At 48.1% G+C, this 20,905-nt stretch overlaps 1 protein-coding gene across 1 annotated transcript in view; it reads right to left on the bottom strand.

Moving 5' to 3' along the window:
• Positions 1 to 18,820, bottom strand: part of LRG1 (leucine rich alpha-2-glycoprotein 1) — a 32,454-nt gene extending 13,634 nt beyond the window's left edge. The window contains 5 exon segments of the mRNA XM_083421750.1: positions 10,016 to 11,269; positions 13,372 to 13,395; positions 13,397 to 13,447; positions 13,451 to 13,605; positions 18,784 to 18,820. Of these exon segments, the coding sequence (XP_083277876.1) occupies positions 10,265 to 11,269; positions 13,372 to 13,395; positions 13,397 to 13,447; positions 13,451 to 13,605; positions 18,784 to 18,805 (1,257 nt within the window). The 5' untranslated portion in view covers positions 18,806 to 18,820 and the 3' untranslated portion in view covers positions 10,016 to 10,264.
• Positions 18,821 to 20,905: the final 2,085 nt, after the last annotated feature.

Raw genomic sequence — 20,905 nt, forward strand, 5'->3', positions numbered from 1 at the left:
ACTGTTCGGTCCCAGCGCCTGCCAACCTAGCAGTTCGAAAGCACCCCTGGGTGCAAGTAGATAAATAGGGACCGCTTACCAGCGGGAAGGTAAACGGCGTTTCCGTGCGCTGCTCTGGTTCGCCAGAAGCGGCTTGTCACACTGACCATGTGACCCAGAAGTGTCTGCGGACAGCGCTGGCCCCGGCCTCTTAAGTGAGATGGACGCACAACCCTAGAGTCTGTCAAGACTGGCCCGTACGGGCAGGGGTACCTTTACCTAAAGGTAAAGGGACCCCTGACCGTTAGGTCCAGTCGTGGCCGACTCTGGGGTTGCAGTGCTCATCTCGCTTTATTGGCCGAGGGAGCCGGCGTACAGCTTCCGGGTCATGTGGCCAGCAGGACTAAGCCGCTTCTGGCGAACCAGAGCAGCGCACAGAAACGCCGTTTACCTTCCCAACCTAATTATCTACTTACACTTTGACGTGCTTTCGAACTGCTAGGTTGGCAGGAGCTGGGACCGAGCAACGGGAGCTCAGCCCGTCACGGGGATTTGAACAACCGACCTTCTGATCGGCAAGCCCTAGGCTCTGTGGTTTAACCCACAGCACGTTTGCCTACCCATGTATTAATGTATTGTCACCAGTGGTCAGTGACGTAGCGTGGGGGGTGCAGGGGGGGCCGGCCGCACCGGGCGCAACATCGGGAGGGGGACGCGCTCGCAGCTCTCTGCCCCTACTAAAATCCACGGGTTAGGGGGCGCAAATTACTTGCCTTGCCCCGGGGGCTGCTCAACCCACGCTACGCCACTGCCAGTGGTTAGTCTGAATGTTCTCTGCTTCTGTACCTGCGCTGGAATTAGTATAGTGGTTTTATTTTCATTTTTTTTTAAAAAAAAAGAGACACTGGTCACATTTCAGATTAGTAGGCAAAACCTCCGGAGCCCTGGTTTCCTTTCTAGGTAAATTGTAGGTCGCTTTTATGTGGTCCTGCTTCGTTAAGGGTCGTAGGGCCTAATCAGACACCGAGCCTGAATTACGGTACAGTGGTACCTCGGGTTACATACGCTTCAGGTTACAGACTCTGCTAACCCAGAAATAGTACCTCAGGTTAAGAACTTTGCTTCAGGATGAGGACAGAAATCGTGCTCCCGTGGTGCAGCGGCAGTGGGAGGCCCCATTAGCTAAAGTGGTGCTTCAGGTTAAGAACAGTTTCAGGTTAAGAACAGACCTCCGGAACGAATTAACTCGAGGTACCACTGTATCTGTTTATTTTACAAACCTAGGGCCAGCTTGATTGTAATCAAACCTCAAAGCTGTTTGCGAAAAGAATAAAGTAATAAAAATGTTGGTTAAAACAACATCCCAAGTAGTTTAAAAACAAACAAACCAGCCTACTTAAAATACTCAAAAATAATTGAAATCAACAATAAGCTTTAAAAGCAAGTTGAAGCAAATTAATGTCAACATTCTAGATACCTGGATAAAAAGGTAAAGGACCCGTGACACTGAAGTCCAGTTGCGAATGACTCTGGGGTTGCGGTGCTCATCTCGCTTTACAGGCCAAGAGAGCCGGTGTTTGTCCGCTCTGCAGACAGTTTTCCCAGGTCATGTGGCCAGCATAACTAAGCCGCTTCTGGCGCAACAGAACACCAAAACCGGAGCAGCGCACAGAAACACTGTTTACCTTCCCGCCGGAGTGGTACCTATTTATCTACTTGCGCTGGTGTGCTTTCGAACTGCTAGGTTGGCAGGAGCTGGGACCGAGCAACGGGAGCCCAGTACGGTCACGGGGATTCAAACTGCTGACTTCCTGATCAGCAAGCCTGAGAGGCTCAGTGGTTTAGACCACAGCCCCACCCGCGTCCAGGCTTGCCCAAACAAACGTGTCAGGTGAGGACCTGGGAGCCCAGAGTTCGAATCCCCATCTATGCCAGACAACTTGCTCGGCAGACACAACTGCCCAGGCTTGCTCTCCAGTGAGATGACTTCAGTGCTGCAAATGCCACCCCTGAAGGCATGCTCTATTGTCTCTTGATACAGCCCAAAAACTCTCTCTCTCTCTCTCTCTCTCTCTCTCTCTGTCTGGAGTGGGTTACTACAGCTCGACAAAAGCAGGACATAAATGTACCAGAACATTTGCGAGATAGAAACCAGTTACCGGACTTTAGCAAAAGAAGATCCCGCAAGGATGTGCTTGACTGGAAATGAAGCTTTTGCAGACACAGAAAGAGTAGAAAGTGGGATCGCGACTACATGGAAATGGCGGAAATGACCGGCAGAATCCGAGACCAGGGAGAAGAGTCGATGGAAGAAGATTGGAAAAAATTTAAAGTATATTTACAGAAATATTGCAAAATTAATGAATGTTAGAAGAATGCTGGAATGAAGTTATACGGTTTTAGCAGAAGGGTTATTAAGAACTATATGAATATTAAGCGTTAATGTGTTAAATTGGAAAATTGAAAGTTAAATTGTGTTAGGATAAATTATAGAACAAAAATTGAAGAAGAGGGAAAGGATTTGTTGAACTAGATAGTTTGAACTAGAATACAAAAAAGGGAGGTGCGAGGAAGTCGAGGAAATAAGCTAATGAAATATTTGGATACAAAATTTGGATGTGTGTTTTTGTTCTTATTTTTTATGTGGTATTGTTGTATTGTGTTTTTTCCTTTTTTATTGTTGATGTATTGTTTGTTGAATTCATGTATTGTCTTTATTGTTTTTCTTTTTATAATTATAAAATATCTAATAAATTTTATTTTTTAAAAAGAAGAAAGTGGAACCGCGTCCGACCACCCTGATATCATTTGTCATGAATGCGCAATAATTAAAAAAGATCCCTCTAAACCGCATGCCCCTCTTCACAACAAAAAGCCCACTCCTCCATGGTCTTCTTGAGAGTCAAGTTCCGGTCTCCGATGGCTCCTTCTCACGCTCAATTCATGGATGTTTGTCAAGCTGGGAGTATGTCTCTGCAATAACCATGCTTGATATAATGTTCTAGAACAGGGGAGATCTGGGCTTGATTCCTTCAGTGGCGGTTTTGGGGTAGTGCGACCGGTTTGGCCACACTGGGCACTGTACTGCAGAGGAAACCATGAAAAAATGCCACAGAATGGAGCAGGAGAGGGGAGGCACATTAGCTGGACTTTAGCATCATAAAGGGTGCCACTGAAATTGGAGAGCCGGACACTGAGGTCCAGCTCCGAGGGTCTTCTGGCGGTTCCCTCCCTGCAAGAAGTGAGGTTATAAGGAGCCAGGCAGAGGGCCTTCTCGGTGGTGGCGCCCCCTCCCATCAGATGTCAAGGAAATAAGCAACTTTCTGACTTTTAGGAGACATCTGAAGGCAGCCCTGTTTAGGGAAGCTTTTAATATTTGATGTTTTACTGTGTTTTTAATATTCTGTAGGGAGCTGCCCAAAGTGGCTGGGGAAACCCAGCCAGATGGACAGGGGTATAAATAAATTATTATTATTATTATTATTGTTGTTGTTGTTGTTGTTGTTGTTGTAATTGTTATTAATTAGAATCATAGAATCACAGAGTTGGAAGAGACCACAAGGGCCATCGAGTCCAACCCCCTGCCAAGCAGGAAACACCATCAGAGCACTCCTGACATATGGTTGTCAAGCCTCTGCTTGAAGACCTCCAAAGAAGGAGACTCCACCACACTCCTTGGCAGCAAATTCCACTGTCAAACAGCTCTTACTGTCAGGAAGTTCTTCCTAATGTTTAGGTGGAATCTTCTTTCTTGTAGTTTGGATCCATTGCTCCGTGTCCGCTTCTCTGGAGCAGCAGAAAACAACCTTTCTCCCTCCTCTATGTGACATCCTTTTATATATTTGAACATGGCTATCATATCACCCCTTAAGCTCCTCTTCTCCAGGCTAAACATGCCCAGCTCCCTTAGCCGTTCCTCATAAGGCATCGTTTCCAGGCCTTTGACCATTTTGGTTGCCCTCCTCTGGACACGTTCCAGTTTGTCAGTGTCCTTCTTGAACTGTGGTGCCCAGAACTGGCCACAGTACTCCAGGTGAGGTCTGACCAGAGCAGAATACAGTGGCACTATTACTTCCCTTGATCTAGATACTATACTCCTATTGATGCAGCCCAGAATTGCATTGGCTTTTTTAGCTGCCGCGTCACACTGTTGGCTCATGTCAAGTTTAGGTCTGCCACTCATTCCTTATTCAGCCATCGTGCTGCGTCGCCGAATGACTTGGACCCAGTTGATCCCCTTCAGTCTGGCCTACCCCCCCAGGGCTGTTGTGAGAAACAAACAGGGGGAGGGGGGAATATGCTGATGAACTACAGGCCATGATGGCTGCAAGACCATGACTCTGTGGGTTCTACACAGGAGGAACTCCCTACCCACCCACACCGCCCAACCAGTAAATACTGATCTGAAACCTGGAAGAGTTCCCTGCTCTTCTGGTCTAAATGGATGCAGCCTGGGAGTGGTGACTATGGCAACCGCAGGGCACTGCTTTGAACCACCAGTTTCCATTTGTGTTGCTGGCCCGAGTTACCATGGCAACCCCTCTGCCTCTGTTCCGCTGGTGCTCTCTCCGCAAGGAGGGCGTCGTTGTTGTTGAGTCGTGTCCGACTCTTCGTGACCCCCTGGACCAGAGCACACCAGGCACTTCTGTCTTCCACTGCCTCCCGCAGTTGGGTCAAACTCATATTAGTCACAGCGAGAACACTGTCCCACCATTTCGTCCTCCGTCGTCCCCTTCTCCTTGTGCCCTCCATCTTTCCCAACATCAGGGTCTTTTCCAAGGAGTCTTCTCTTCTCATGAGGTGGCCAAAGTCCTGGAGCCTCAGCTTCAGGATCTGTCCTTCCAGTGAGCACTCAGGGCTGATTTCCTTCCGAATGGAGAGGTTGGATCTTCTTGCAGTCCATGGGACTCTCAAGAGTCTCCTCCAGCACCAGAATTCAAAAGCATCCATTCTCCAGTGATGAGCCTTCTTCATGGTCCATCTCTCACTTCCATACATCACTACTGGGAAGACCAGAGCTTTAACTATGCGGACCTTTGTTGGGAAGGTGATGTCTCTGCTTTTTAAGGCTGTCTAGGTTTGTCATCGCTTTTCTCCCGAGAAGCAGGCGTCTTTTAATTTCGTGACTGCTGTCACCATCTGCAGGGGGCGTACAGAGTCCCATTTTGGACAAAAGGGAGTTATTTTGGAAGAAACAGAACTCTGGCACAGCATACATTCGGATGCAAGGAGGGGAATTCTGTCGGAAACGGAAGCTGCCGCATTGGGCAGCATCGCCAGACGTTAGGAACAAAAATGCAGGCGAAACATGAACGATGTGTGCTTTGGTCTTGTGAATGTTACACGCACAATTACATTATTCTCTGCATTGTTCTTGATATTCCCCTTCCATTCGAATGCACTGAAGCCCTACTCAGAATTGGCCTGTTGAAATGAATGGGCCTGGCTCACTTTGATCTATCAATTCCAATGGGTTTACTCTGAGTAGGACTTAGCTGGGTACGCCCCCAATTCTTTACCTTTGTGCCCACTTATCTGGGAGCAATCACCATTGAATTTATAGGGCCCAGTTTACGGAAGACACAAGATCTACCCACCCGGGAAGAGTGGCAGATGAAACTGATGGACTACATGGAAATGGCGGAAATGACCGGCAGAATCCGAGACCAGGGAGAAGAGTCGATGGAGGAAGATTGGAAAAAAAATAAACTATATTTACAGAAATATTGCAAAATTAATGAATGTTAGAAGAATACTGGAATGAAATTATATGGTTTTAGCAGAAATGTTATTAAGGATTATGTAAAAACTGATTGTTAATGGGCAAAAGTGGAAAATTGAAAGCAAGACTGTTAACATAAATTATAGATCAAAAAACTGAGAAAGAGGGAAAGGATTTGCTGAACCAATTAATTTGAATTAGAATACAAAAAAGGGAGGTGTGAGGAAGTCGAGGAAACAAGCAAATGAAAGATAAAGATATGAAATTTGGATGTGCTTTTAAATGTTTTTGTTTTTTTCCTTGTTATTTTGTTGCACTGTTCCTTTTTTATTTTTGATGTATTGTTTGTTGAATTTTTGTATTGTTTTTCTTTACCTTTTTTCTTTTTGTAACTATAAAACATCTAATAAATATTACTTTAAAAAAAATGAATTTATAAGGCCCAGTTTCCTAAAAGACCTATGTAGGATGCTGCTATGTAAATCAATAAAATAATACTTTTTTAAAAAACAACGATGATGAACTGGACCTTTTTTCCCTTTAATAATGCTCAGAATAGCTTCCATTTTGTTTTACTATGCAAAAGAAGCTGCTCAAAATCATTAAATCCATTTCCCCACATTATTTCAAAATTAATCTCAATCTTCCAACAATGTACACTATTGCAACTTTATAATAGAAAAGAATTTGTCTGCATGGCTCCTACCCAATGTTAGTCCTCCTGGAGGCAGAGGCATAAAGGACACAATTAACTAAGATCCATTAATTTCATTAAGTGCCCCGAGTAGGCTTTATTTGGCTACAGCCCAATATCTTTAATATTAATATCTGATAGAATGAAAGGCAAGACTGGTTCTTGGGGCGGTTTCCTCAAAATTATTGCTAACGCACAGTGCGTTACTATCCAAGTTTACTCAGAAGTAATCCCCATTTGGGACTTACTCCCAGGAAAGCATGCATAAGATAGCAGCTAGTCCTCATCAATCTTTATTATGGTCCAGAGACCCAACAAATCATTACAAAGCAAAACACAATTCAGACAGCCTACCTCCAGGTTAAACAAGCATTTTGTTCAGAATATTGGGATCATTGGTTCTTGCAACCACTGATAAAAACTTTGCCACTGCTAATGTTCTAGCGTTTGTCCGGTCTTCCAGTAGGAACCTGACATAGTGAGCCTCTGATTTTCCTGGGAAAGGTACCAGCAAGGGCAGTATCAGTTCAGCCCTGGCCTGCTCATATTTTGCACAATGCAACAAAATATGTTTTATGGAATCGATGTCTTGAGCACACGTGCAAAGTCTGTCCTGGTAGGGAACTCCTCTCAACCTGCCAGCCAACACAGTCTGGCTTTGGTGAAAAGCCTTCAATAGTTTGGTACTGTCAGGTTTTTAATGTAAGGTGTTAACTTAAAGACATGCCCATATTGTACTCCTACTGCCAGCGGACTACAGACTGCGTGTGATCAAGATCGCAAGTCACGGTGTGCATTATCCCATAATCCCATAATTTAACATCTTTTTTGGGGGGGTGGTAACAAACTGTATTACCTGGGTTGGCAGCCAGTAGGTTAGCGTCGCTTGTTCGCCATATTTTTACCTGGGAAACAAATAAATCAGCCGTTGCAATAAACGTCAAAGCTCTCAGCAATTAATAGCAATGGAGTGTTTCAAACATTTAGATCGCCTTTTATGAAACCAACCCTGTGAGGTAGGCAGGTGCTGCTTTCTGCGTATCGTCTGGATGAACAATGATTATGTGGCACAAATGCTACTTCAGTAGTACAAGGAGTCAGGCTATTTGGCCATTTAACCCAGTATTGAGGTTGAATCCTGACAAGACAGAAGTACTGTTTTTGGGGGACAGGGGGCGGGCTGGTGTGGAGGACTCCCTAGTCCTGAATGGGGTCACTGTGCCCCTGAAGGACCAGGTGCGCAGCCTGGGAGTCATTTTGGACTCACAGCTGTCCATGGAGGCGCAGGTCAATTCTGTATCCAGGGCGGCTGTCTACCAACTCCACCTGGTATGCAGGCTGAGGCCCTACCTGCCTGCAGACTGTCTCGCCAGAGTGGTGCATGCTCTGGTTATCTCCCGCTTGGACTACTGAAATGCACTCTACGTGGGGCTACCTTTGAAGGTGACCTGGAAACTACAACTAATCCAGAATGCGGCAACTAATCCAGACTCCCCTGCATGTCCACTCTAGGAAAACAAGGAATGTCGTACTTGACTGCTACTTGTGTATCACATCCCACACTCTCCACATAGAAAGGCAGCTTGAGACGACCTTGCAGTGTTTCAAGCCACAGATGTGCACATAAGCATAAGAATTCCACCCAAATTTGCCCTTGGCCTCACCCCGACACTTGCATCCGGCCCCCAGAAGGTTCATCGCAAGCGAATGCGGCCCTCGGGCTGAAGAGGATTCCTCGCCCAGGTCTGATTCTTCATTTTATTCTTTCCTGTGTGCGCAAACAGCTTTGTTTATTCTTATTTAAGGAAAAGGGGGGGACACACCCAAAGACGAGACCGACACAGGACAAAGCACCCAGCGTCCTTTGGGTTGGCGAATACGCTTTGGCACTTGGGTTTTATTGCACAGCTAAATCACAGCAAATTGCCCAACATCTTTAAGCAATTGGGTTTAATTTAAAACTTCCACGGGAGCGCAGCTTCTCAATAAATTTCCGGGCGAGAGATATTCGTGGATAAGATGGCGCATTTTGTTGCCAATTAACAGAATTCTTTCTTTCTCTTTTTCTTTTTTAATGGGGAGGAAAAGAAAAGGAAGGGAAACTACACTAACCGAAGAGGCAAATAAATATATCATGACTTTTGCTCCCTCTAATTGCAAACTCAGCAGCTGAATGCCAAAAGGATGTTGGAAAGCTGGTTGCATGTACAGTGGTACCCCGCAAGACGAATGCCTCGGAAGACGAAAAACTCGCTAGACGAAAGGGTTTTTCGTTTTCTGAGGTGCTTCGCAAGACGGATTTCCCTAAGGGCTTGCTTCGCTAGACGAAACGGCACTGCCTCTCGTGTCATGCCGACGGCACTGCACGCACACACACTCGCTTCCCCGCTCCTCCGGCTCCCTCCCACCTTCCGGCTGACGGTTAGTGCCTGGCGCCGCTGCCCACCCCCTCGCGCGCTCCCCTCAGAGAGCCGTTGCCACCAGCACCTCTCTCTCCCTGGAGTCGTGCTCCTGAGCCCCGCCACCCTCCAGCAGCCGCGTCGCGTGGTGGCCACAAGGCGCGGGTGAGTCTGAGGTACCGGCTGCGGCAGCTGTCCTGCTTCTCCCCGCCCCTCCCCGCCATTGTTAGTGTTTAACTGCAGTGGTGCTTCACAAGACGAAAAAACTCGCACAACGAAAAAACTCGCGGAACGAATTAATTTCGTCTTGCGAGGCACCACTGTATTTGGGAAGGCCATGCAATGGCTAATTGTGTGAATGCTCTCTAATTTTCAAAGGCGGTGCCGCCTCGAGTCACAGTAGAGAGAGGGAGGTGCAATGGCAGATTTGGAGATGTCAAATTTTGGTGGCGCCCTGTGTGATGTTAAAATGTGGCGCTCCCTGTGGTTGTAAACAAAAATTGCCCTTTTCCCTTATGGGGTATCCAAGAGCCCATATAGAGTCCTTATGTAGGTTCCCTATTGGTAGGAGAAGATAACAGAGACCAACCAGAGAATATTGAGAAGCAAAGCAGCTAGAATCATAGAATCATAGAATCATAGAATCAGAGAATCATAGAATCATGGAATCATAGAGTTGGAAGAGACCACAAGGGCCATCGAGTCCAACCCCCTGCCAAGCAGGAAACACCATCAGAGCACTCCTGACATATGGTTGTCAAGCCTCTGCTTAAAGACCTCCAAAGAAGGAGACTCCAAAGAAGGCAAACTAAGGCCTGGGGGCCGGATCTGGGCCCAATCACCTTCTAAATCCGGCCAGTGGACAGTCCGGGAATCAGCGTGTTTTTCTATAAGTAGAATGTGTGCTTTTATTTAAAATGCATCTGTGGGTTATTTGTGGGGCATAGAAATTCATATCCCCCCCAAAATATAATCCGGCCCCCCACAAGGTCTGAGGGACAGCGGACCGGCCCCCTGCTGAAAAAGTTTGCTGACCCCTGATCTAATACAGTGGTGCCCCGCAAGACAAATGCCTCGCAAGACGGAAAACCCGCTAGACGAAAGGGTTTTCCGTTTTTCAATGCGCTTCGCAGGACGAATTTCCCTATGGGCTTGCTTCGCAAGACGAAAATGTCTTGCATTTTTTTCCGCTCCCCACCCCCTTTTTCTAAGTCGCTAAACCGCTAATAGCCTTTTAGCAGCTAATCCGCTAATCCTTTAAGCCTTTAATAGCCGCTAAACCGCTAATAGCGCTAATCCGCTAATCCGCTAATAGGGTTGCTTCGCAAGACGAAAAAACCGCTAGACGAAGAGACTCGCGGAACGGATTCTTTTCGTCTTGCGAGGCACCACTGTACATGATTTTGGAGTTTCATTGCAACATCCTCCTTCGGGACAGGGCTGGGCAAACCCTGGTTATGTACTGAGGATTCAGCAAGCACCAAATTCAGCCGCTTTGAGAGACATCACCACCTGGCCTTTGAGGCTCTCGGGGGAGGCACAAACCATCTCTTCCCTGGAGTACAAGATGGCAGAATGTCGCGTCACCCAGTCCACAAAGGTGTACATGAGGCAATCACACGCCCATGGGTTTCTGGCTAGGTCGAGGCTGAGCTGTGTGAGCTGGCCTGAGAACCCAGGGTCCCAGGAAGCCATCTGGTTGTCGGAGATGAACAGGGTATCTAGATTCCTCAGAGGCTCGAAGATTCCTGGTGGGAGATGGGTTAAGTTGTTGTTTTGGAGGAAGAGGAACGCCAGGCGTGGGACCTCCTGGAAGGTCTTGTCGGCGATGGAGTGGAGATGGTTGCCTCCTAGGTCCAACCTCTCCAGAAGAGGCATCCCCTCTAGGATCTGTGGAGAGAGCTGGTGGAGAAAGTTGGAGGAGAGGTCTAGAGCTGTCAAATTCTCCAGCTTGCTGAAGCAGGAGGGTGGAACGTCCTTCAGCTGGTTGTTGGAGAGATCCAAGGTCTGGAGTTGCCTTAACGGGTGGAACCACTGCGGCCTCAACTTGGTCAACTGGTTCATCTTGAGAAACAGATGATTCAATGAGCTGGCGTTCTCAAATACTGACGGAGGCAGATCTTCCAGGAGGTTGCTTGTGAGATCCAAGGTGTGGAGCTCTGGGAGGTCATGGAAGAGGCCTCTGGGAAGGTCCTCCAACCTGTTGTTAGACAGGTGAAGTTCCTGAAGCTTGGGCAATCCCAGCAGCGCATCCTCACCGATGCTGGAGATGTTTGTGAACTCGACGGAGATCAGGGTCGTCCGCTCAGGGAAGCCAGCTGGGAAATGGCTAAGGGACGGGGAGGAGCAGGAGAACTCGGTGATATTGCTTGGGGTGGCCACAGGGGGGCACTGGAGAGCCTGGAGGCGGCAGCAGTGAAGGGATAACACCAGGCAAACAATACAGATCAGGACTGAGGAATCCATCATGCAACTCTGTATGGATGGGAGAGAGAGTGGGTTTATTTGCATCCCTGAAAATTTGCCTTGGCTGCAAGTAAGTTGAGAGCTACGCACCAAGACAAGTACAGTGGTACCTTGGTTCTCAAACGTAATCCCTTCTGGATGTCCGTTCCAAAACCAAGGCACGCTTTTCCATAGAAAGTAATGCAAAACGGATTAATCCGTTCCAGACTGTTTTTTAAAAAGCCTAAAACAGCAATTGAACATGGATTTTACTAACGAAACCACTGATCCATAAAATGAAAGCAATAAACAATGTACAGTGGTACCTCGGGTTAAGTACTTAATTCGTTCCGGAGGTCCGTTCTTAACCTGAAGCTGTTCTTAACCTGAAGCACCACTTTAGCTAATGGGGCTAATTGTTATTCAGTTTTAAATCAATTATTTGTATTCTATGCATTGTGACCAGTTGTGACGGCTTACAGCTTTTGGCAATAAAGATTCCATTCATTCATTTGAATCCCTGTAAATACCTTCATAGTCTCCTGCCCAGCTTGAGAAAGCAAAACTTATCATTTGGGCAGAGCTAGCTCTAGCGGGTGGCGCTGTGGGTTAAACCACAGAGCCTAGGATTTGCCGATCAGAAGGTCGGCGGTTCAAATCCTCACGACGGGGTGAGCTCCCGTTGCTCAGTCCTTGCTCTTGCCAACCTAGCAGTTCGAAAGCACATCAAAGTGCAAGTAGATAAATAGGTACCGCTCCAGTGGGAAGGTAAACGGTGTTTCCGTGGGCTGCTCTGGTTCGCCAGAAGCGGCTTAGTCCTGCTGGCCACATGACCCGGAAGCTGTACGCCGGCTCCCTCGGCCAATAAAGCGAGATGAGCGCGGCAACCCCAGAGTCGGCCACGACTGGACCTAATGGTCAGGGGTCCCTTTACCTTTACCTCAGGTTACAGATGCTTCAGGTTTCAGATGCTTCAGGTTACAGACTCTGCTAACCCAGAAATAGCACCTTGGCTTGCCATAGGCTCTGTGGTTTAACCCACAGCGCCACCCGCGTCCCTGTAACCCGAGGTACCACTGTATTAAAAGAATGTCTGCAATTGTGCTTGATCTGGGAGGCATGATGTATTCCCTCTGAGTGGGACTGGCTGAAGGAACCTCACACGTACAGTCTGAGCAGCGGTTCCTAAACTTAGGTCTCCAGTCCAATTAGGTCTCTGTTGGACTACAATGCCCATCATCCCTGACCTGCTAGCTAGGGATGATGGGAGTTGTAGCCTAAAAACAGCTGGGAAACACTGGCCCAGAGGGTTCAGTCCTAGTACGAATACAACAGGTCCCGCTGCAGTCAAAAATATCCGGTGGGCACCAGGTTGGGAAAGACACTCATACCCCCGCACCACAGAGAACCTTAAAAACCAGAATCTTGGGAAAAGCAACAAGAAGTACAGTGGTACCTCAGGTTACAGAAGCTTCAGGTTACAGACTCCGCTAGCCCAGAAATAGTGCTTCGGGTTAAGAACTTTGCTTCAGGATGAGAACAGAAATTGTGCGGCGGCAGCAGGAGGCCTCATTAGCAAAAGTGGTGCTTCAGGTTAAGAACAGACCTCCAGAACGAATTCAGTTCTTAACCCGAGGTACCACCGTACTGCATTTTGCAGTCGCAGAAAGGCAGAATATCTCAAGACCCTTCAAATCTATTGCACATACAGTGGTACCTCAGGTTAAGTACTTCGTTCCGGAAGTCCATTCTTAACCTGAAACTGTTCTTAACCTGAAGCACCACTTTAGCTAATGGGGCCTCCTGCTGCCGCCGCACAATTTCTGTCCTCATCCTGAAGCAAAGTTCTTAACCCGAGGTACTATTTCTGGGTTAGCGGAGTCTGTAACCTGAAGCCTATGAAACCTGAAGCGTATGTAACCTGAGGTACCACTGTAGTTGTCGTTCCTCCCTCTTCCCACATTCACAGCCTCGCTTTGACACGGCTCTCCCCGTTCTGAACGCTCCACAATTCAGATTATCGGAAGCTGAGATGAGCCTGGGGATTTTGCAATTCAGATTATCGGAAGCTGAGCCTGAGGACTTTGCTTCAGGATGAAGGACAGGGAAAGAAAAGCTTGAGGAACCCTTACCTGCAGCCCGGTCGCTTTCGCCCAGCAAACTATCCCTTCCACAGTGGATCTGTTCGACTTTTGCCTTATCGTGGGCTCAAGGGATTGGCGCAAGGAGGTCTCCGGTCCCTAAAACGTTCTCCACCAATGGGAAGTTGAAGCGGAAGGGAGGGAACAAGAGACTTCTCAGAAATGCCACCCAACGGCCGTGTGGTTTTGGTTGCATCATCTGGTTGGGAAACACTATGTTGAAATCTGAAAGAGCTAAAACGAGACTCAAAAGTGGACACAGAAACTTCGCAATGACCTGAAACCTGTGGCTATGGAGAAAAGAGGAAACCGTAGGAAAGAGGCCCAAACCCCTCATACAACAAAAAAATAATATTTAGAATATACTGGACCCCATTACGTTTGTTTTATTAAAAAAAGGGCATGGGTAGGTAAATTAAGGCCCGGGGACAGGATCTGGCCCAATTGCCTTCTCAATCCGGCCCACGGACGGTCCGGGAATCAGCGTGTTTTTACATGAGTAGAATGTGCCCTTTAATTTAAAATGCATCTCTGGGTTATTTGTGGGGCCTGCCTGGTGTTTTTGTACATGAGTAGAATATGTGCTTTTATTTAAAATGCATCTCTGGGTTATTTGTGGGGCATAGGAATTTGTTCATTCTTTCTTTCCCAAAATATAGTCCGGCCCCCCACAAGGTCCGAGGGACAGTGGACCGGCCCTCTGCTGAAATTTTTTGCTGACCCCTAATTTAGATTGTGCTGAGTCACTCTCACAGGCTTAAGCAGTTGCAGGTACAGGACAAAAACATGTCAAATTAACCGGCATACCTGACTTAACCCTATCTTGGCCATTTTTCTCTGCATGCTGAAACGCTTTACACACTAATGTCACCACCGCATCATGTGGCAGCTGATTCCACACATTCACGATACGGAATCTCAGATTTCTAGATGGGACCCTGAGGATCATCTAGTCCAACCCACTCTAACGCAGGAATCTTTCACCCAAAGTGGGGTTCAAACCCACAACCCTGGTATGAAGAGATTATTACTCTACCAACCGTGCCATTCCTCTCAAAAAAACCCAAATCCTTAATCAAGGGGTCAGCAAACATTTTCAGCGGGGGGCTGGTCCACCGTCCCTCAGACCTTGTGGTGGACCGGACTATATTTTGGGGGGGGAAATAATGAATGAATTCCTATGCCCCACAAATAACCTAGAGATGCAGTTTAAATAAAAGGACACATTATACTCATGTAAAAACACGCTGATTCTTGGAGCATCCGTGGGCCAGATTTACAAGGCGATTGGGCCGCATCTGGCCCATGGGCCTTAGGTTGCTTAAAGGTAAAGGGATCCCTGACCATTAGGTCCAGTCGTGACCCACTCTGGGGTTGCGGCACTCATCTCGCTTTATTGGCCGAGGGAGCTTCCAGGTCATGTGGCCAGCATGACTAAGCTGCTTCTGGTGAACCAGAGCAGCGCACGGAAACGCCGTTTACCTTCCTGCCGGAGTGGTACCTATTTATCTACTTGCACTGGTGTGCTTTCAAACTGCTTGGTTGGCAGAAGCAGAGACCGAGCAACGGGAGCTCACCCCGTCATTGCGGGGATTCGAACCACCGACCTTCTGATCTGCAAGCCCAAGAGGCTCAGTGGTTTAACCCACAGCGCCACCCGCTTCCCTACCCCTGCCTTAATCATAGAACCAAAAAATTGCAGAGTTGGAAGAGACCAAGAGGGTTGCTTAGTTCACCCTGCTGCCAGGTTTCTGCATTCAGCGGAGATTTGGGCTAAGGGACCCCCTAGCTCTGAAATCCCACCATCTTGTGTCCACAAATTCCTCCAACCTTTTGTTTCAAGCTGCTTGGTGGTACGACGAAAGCCCACCCTCTCCCTTCTGCTGCTGCCCGCTCAGAGCTGTGCCTTCGTCCCTCCGGCGTGTTTATTCTAGCTGAGATCAGAATCTGTTTTCCTCCAATGGATACAGCGGCTGGGCCAAGTTTGGGCAGCTGCGTGGACTGAATGGGCCCTTTGTGTTTTGTGTCTACATGGCTTGTTAACCCGCTCGCTTACAGAATCACACAGGGGAAGAGGACCAGAATTCAGGCAAGGGGAGTCGGCTGGGCTCCTTACCACAATCTGACCCCCAGCAACCACACCTGAGTGAAAAAGTGGGGACGGACAGGAGCAGGGACCGAGCAACGGGAGCTCACCCCGTCATTGCGGGGATTCGAACCGCCGACCTTCTGATCGGCAAGTCCTAGACTCTGTGGTTTAACCCACAGCGCCACCCACATCCCTTGTCCTTTCTTAGCTGCACCTAACTGCACTCTGTTCCTAGAACAGATAATTCTGGGGGCGAGATTGGGAGGAAAGAAAAGATTAGGCATTATCCTTTTCTATATACGCCACTACATATTTATTTACGTATGCCACTACTGCAGCCCGTGTTTTGTTATCCCCCAAACGGAAAACAGGCAGAGTCCCAACTAAAGAAGAATGGAAACTTAAACTGATGGAATATGTGCAGATGGCAAAACCTAACATATAGAATAAGTGTTATGTACTGAGTTGAATAGGATCCAAACTGCAGCAGTCTGATTGGTCCTAGAACAATGCAGCAGTATGATTGGTTGGCAGGAACCACCCAATCATGCTCCAGATATAAGGGAATCCACAACCTGATTGGCTTACAGTAGAATTCCAGAATTAGCCAGTCATGTGCAGCCCATTGTGTAAATAATGTATATAAAGCAGATACTTTGAGGGGACATTCACTCATTCCTCCTCACCACTATGAGCTGAATAAAGAGCACGAAATCACTTTGCGACTCTGAGTATATTTCAATAAGAGAGCAAGAAGTACATACATTTAGAGAAGATTGGAAAACGTTTATTGGATATATGGGGGGAACTGTGTACAGCTGAAAATGCTGGCCGCATTAAGATATAGTCTACAGTGTAGATAAGTTTTGATGGGTGTAATAATGGAACACAATGGTTTTGTTCATGTAAAACATGCAGGGGTTTATTTTATGCAAAACAAACCATGGAAAGAGAAGGGAAGTCGCTGATATTTTAAGGTTGTCTAAATGAATATTTTAGGGATGCAGGTGGCATTGTGGGTTAAACCACAGAGCCTAGGACTTGCCGATCAGAAGGTCAGCGGTTCGAATCCCCGTGATGACGGGGTGAGCTCCTGTTGCTCGGTCCCTGCTCCTGCCAATCTAGCAGTTCGAAAGAACGTCAAAGTGCAAGTAGATAAATAGGAACCGCTCCGGCAGGAAGGTAAATGGCGTTTCCATGCATTGCTCTGGTTTGCCAGAAACGTCTTAGTCCTGCTGGCCACATGACCCAGAAGCTGTACACTGGCTCCCTCGGCCAGTAAAGCGAGATGAGCGCCGCAACCCCAGTCGGGCACAACTGGACCTAACGGTCAGGGGTTCCTTTATCTTTATCTAAATGAACATTTTAAATTGTAAAACAGGAAGTTTAATAAAAATTATAGGGGGGAAAATTAGATGTTGTCCAAACAACCTAACACACACATGTCCCTGTGGAGATGACAGTACCAAATCGGTAGTGTATGTCTTTCTGGCTTGCCCTCTTTATAAAGACTTGAGGAATGAGATTATCACCCCTCTTTTATTGTCCATTCTGGGTCACCCAGCCACTGCCATCGTGTCCTCTCTCTTGGCAGATCAAGATGAGCAGGTGACATCAAAGGTGGCAAGGTTTTTAGCTGGGGCAATCAGAATAGGATCCGCTATTTGACTATTGATTCAAAATCCTAAAATGCATTTTATACAATTGACTTTTTATTTCTATTCTTTGTGTATCGTCTTGTTGTTTGATTGCTATGGCCGATGGCTGACGCAAATAAAGATTCATTCGTACCTAACACATAGGTGCCCGGTCGATATTCATTCTTGGCCACAAGGTGGCTCCCTTGCAGTTGTCTTCAAAACACGCTCCCTGACTCAAGTCCTACCGAATTTTGCAGTATTTCTAAGGCTGTGTTCACACATCTATTTACTGGCTGCAGTTGCAGAGCAGGCTTTGTGACCCAAGTTCGCACGACGCTATGCAAAATGCAGTCTTTGTTATTAGATACTCTTGTTCTCCCTGCTTATTTAACTTATATGCAGAATTCATCATGCGAAAGGCTGGGCTGAATGAATCCCTAGCCGGAATTAAGATTGCCAGAAGAAATATCAACAACCTCAGATATGCAGATGACACAACTTTGATGGCAGAAAGTGAGGAGGAATTAAAGAACCTCTTAATGAGGGTGAAAGAGGAGAGCGCAAAATATGGTCTGAAGCTCAAAAAAACCAACAACAAAAAACAACGAAGATCATGGCCACTGGGCCTATCACCTCCTGGCAAATAGAAGGGGAAGAAATGGCCTCCATCTTCCCCAACATCAGGGTCTTTTCCAGGGAGTCTTCTCTTCTCCTGAGGTGGCCAAAGTCTTGGAGCCTCAGCTTCAGGATCTGTCCTTCCAGTGAGCACTCAGGGCTGATTTCCTTCAGAATGGAGAGGTTTGATCTTCTTGCAGTCCATGGGACTCTCAAGAGTCTCCTCCAGCACCAGAATTCAAAAGCATCAATTCTTTGGTGATCAGCCTTCTTTGTGGTCCAGCTCTCACTTCCATACATCACTACTGGGAAAACCAGAGCTTTAACTATACGCACCCTTGTCAGCAAGGTGATGTCTCTGCTTTTTAAGATGCTGTCTAGGTTTGTCATTGCTTTTCTCCCAAGCAGCAGGCGTCTTTTAATTTCGTGACTGCTGTCACCATCTGCAGTGATCATGGAGCCCAAGAAAGTAAAATCTCTCACTGCCTCCATTTCTTCCCCTTCCGTTTGCCAGGAGGTGATGGGACCAGTGGCCACGATCTTCCTTTTTTTGATGTTGAGCTTCAGACCATGTTTTGTGCTCTCCTCTTTCACCCTCGCGGTATGTTAAAAGTTTTGAAATTTTAAGAAAGGAATTATGAAAATACAAAAGGGAGCAGAACAAAACGTGTGTGTGTGTGTGTGTGTGTGTGTGTATAGAGCGAGAGAGAGCTTCTTAAGGGAAAAAGGACTGGCTGAATAGAGCCCAAGCCACGTGCCGCAAGAGAGTGCCAGTATAGGAGTCCCAATAAAAGGAGACGTTTCAGGGCGCAGTGCCCGCCCCCCCCCGCAGCAATCTGGTGTGCGGGGAAACAGAGAGGGCCCTTTTCCCGGCTTCCTCCCCCCCCCACCTCGCCACCGTTCTTGCATCTCCATGCCTCACAGGGCCCTGACACCTCCGTCCTCCTTCTCAGGCTAGCTCCTCTATTAAGCATTTCACCGTGTTAGCGATATTGTTTTCTTCTTTACTGGCTTCCAGGGAGCAATCCAGCTGGAGATTTATAGCTCGGCTAAAATCACCTTCCATTCTTAAGTGAGCCATCCATATAGCCCGTGATCAGGGACGAACCGCCGGCCCCCCCCCCTTCCCTCGGCCCACACCAAACGAAACGCAAATTCAATCTCGCCTGGCTGCGGAGCAAATCCATTTCATGCAGACAGCTGCCTGGGCAGCAGAGAGCTTTTTCTCCTTCTCCTTCTAACCTTGATACAGAGCAATGGATGTGATGGGGTTTTTTTTGGGGGGGGGCGGACAAGACGGGTTGCTAGTGCTGCGTTATGCACAGACAAACCGGCACACTGGGCAACCGGGCGCTCGGATTTCTTTAAACTGGTTTGGCAACCGGGGGTAAGGTAAAGGGACCCCTGACCGTTAGGTCCAGTCGTGGTCGACTCTGGGGTTGTGGCTCTCATCTCGCTTTACTGGCCAAGGGAGCCGGCGTACAGCTTCTGGGTCATGCGGCCAGCAGGACTAAGCTTCTTCTGGCGAACCAGAGCAGCGCACGGAAACACCGTTTACCTTCCCGCCAGAGTGGTACCTAGTTATCTACTTGCAGTTTGAGGTGCTTTCGAACTGCTAGGTGGGCAGGAGCAGGAACCGAGCAACGGGAACTCACCCCGTCGTGGGGATTTGAACTGCCGACCTTCCGATCAGCAAACCCAAGATGCTCAGTGGTTTAGACCACAGCACCACCCACGTCCTTTTTTTGGCAGATGCAAGGACTCTCCCCGCTGTCCAAGGCTCCTCCTCCGCCAAGCGATCTGAGGCTCCTCCATATTGTCTATCTATGCTCTTCCTCCTTCATACCTGTTTGGGTTCTGGGGGACCAGGCTGGATGGGAGCTGGTCTCAGAAGGAGAGGGAGACCTCCTGGTTTCCTGACCAGCCTGCCTCATCTCTGCCTCCTGGTTTCCCTCCTCTGCTGCCTCCGATTCTAGACTGCTCTCTGCCACAGACTCTTCTTGCTCACTAAACCCTGTTGCCCCTCTTGCTTCTGACACCTCCAAGTCTTCTCCCTCTGACCACTCGCCGTCATACCACCGCTACTCCCCTGGCTCTGAGCCATCGTCCCTTGGGGGGTTCCCCACCTGATGCCCCCCACTCCTCTCCTCTGCTTCCAGTCAGTCCTCGACACCTCGCTTGATGGGGCTCCTCAGTTTTGTGCAGTTGCAGTGGACAGGGGGTGGCAGCGGAACGGCTGCCGCAGACCATTTCTTGAATGCGCCAAAGCGATGACAACCCGGCGCTACCCGGTGTCTGTCCTTCGAGGCTGGCGAGAGGCGAAAACTGCAGCCTCATTGTGCCCTAATAGGCTGTAATGTTTGCAATTTAAATACGGCTTAATAGCAGCCAGACGCTCTGCGATGTTTATTGTACACAAGGCTCATCGCAACCGTGTTCGGCCTATTTATTACAACGCCTTTTAATGCCGGATTCCAAGAGACACCTGGGGACACCGGAGACTTAATTTATTCCCGCCGCGCTGGGAGAGAGGAGGCTGACCGTCTCACTCGGGGAGGGGGCTGCGCCAGGGGGAGGTTGGGGGTCTCAATCGGTCCAATTGGCCTGCAACCCCCCTCCGCTCCAACACACACAGCTGGCTTCTAGATTATTAACAACGACTTTGAGAACGGTGGCATTATTAGGATTCATCTTTGCTTAGAATCCTGCTGGGTGGCGGCGGTTTTCCAAGCAACCAATAAAATCACTAATAAAAACAAAATAAATAGCTCGCTCGTTGCTTTTTTTCTGCCTGCTTCGGAATCAAGGCAGTTGAAATAGCACCAGCACCAAGAATGGCTTCAGATGATGGTCCAGATGAGCCGCTATCTGGTCCAGGAAAGCCTAACTCCTGTCATCTGGGCCCTGGAAACCTCTGGGTTAGATTAGGTAAAAGGTGGAAGGGCGTTCCACAGGGAGGGTGCTACCACCGAGAAGGCCCCCTGCCTGGTTTCCAATAACTTCTTGCAGCAAGGGAACCACCAGAAGGCCCTCGGTGCTGGACTTCAGTGTCCGGGTAGAATGATGGGGGTGGAGACACTCCTTCAGATATACTGGACCGAGGCCGTTTAGGTTAAGGTAAAGGTAAAGGTAAAGGGACCCCTGACAATTAGATCTAGTCGTGGCCGACTCTGGGGTTGCG

The sequence above is a fragment of the Podarcis tiliguerta genome (genome assembly GCF_965153285.1).
Source record: "Podarcis tiliguerta genome assembly, chromosome: 18".
Classification (NCBI taxonomy): domain Eukaryota; kingdom Metazoa; phylum Chordata; class Lepidosauria; order Squamata; family Lacertidae; genus Podarcis; species Podarcis tiliguerta.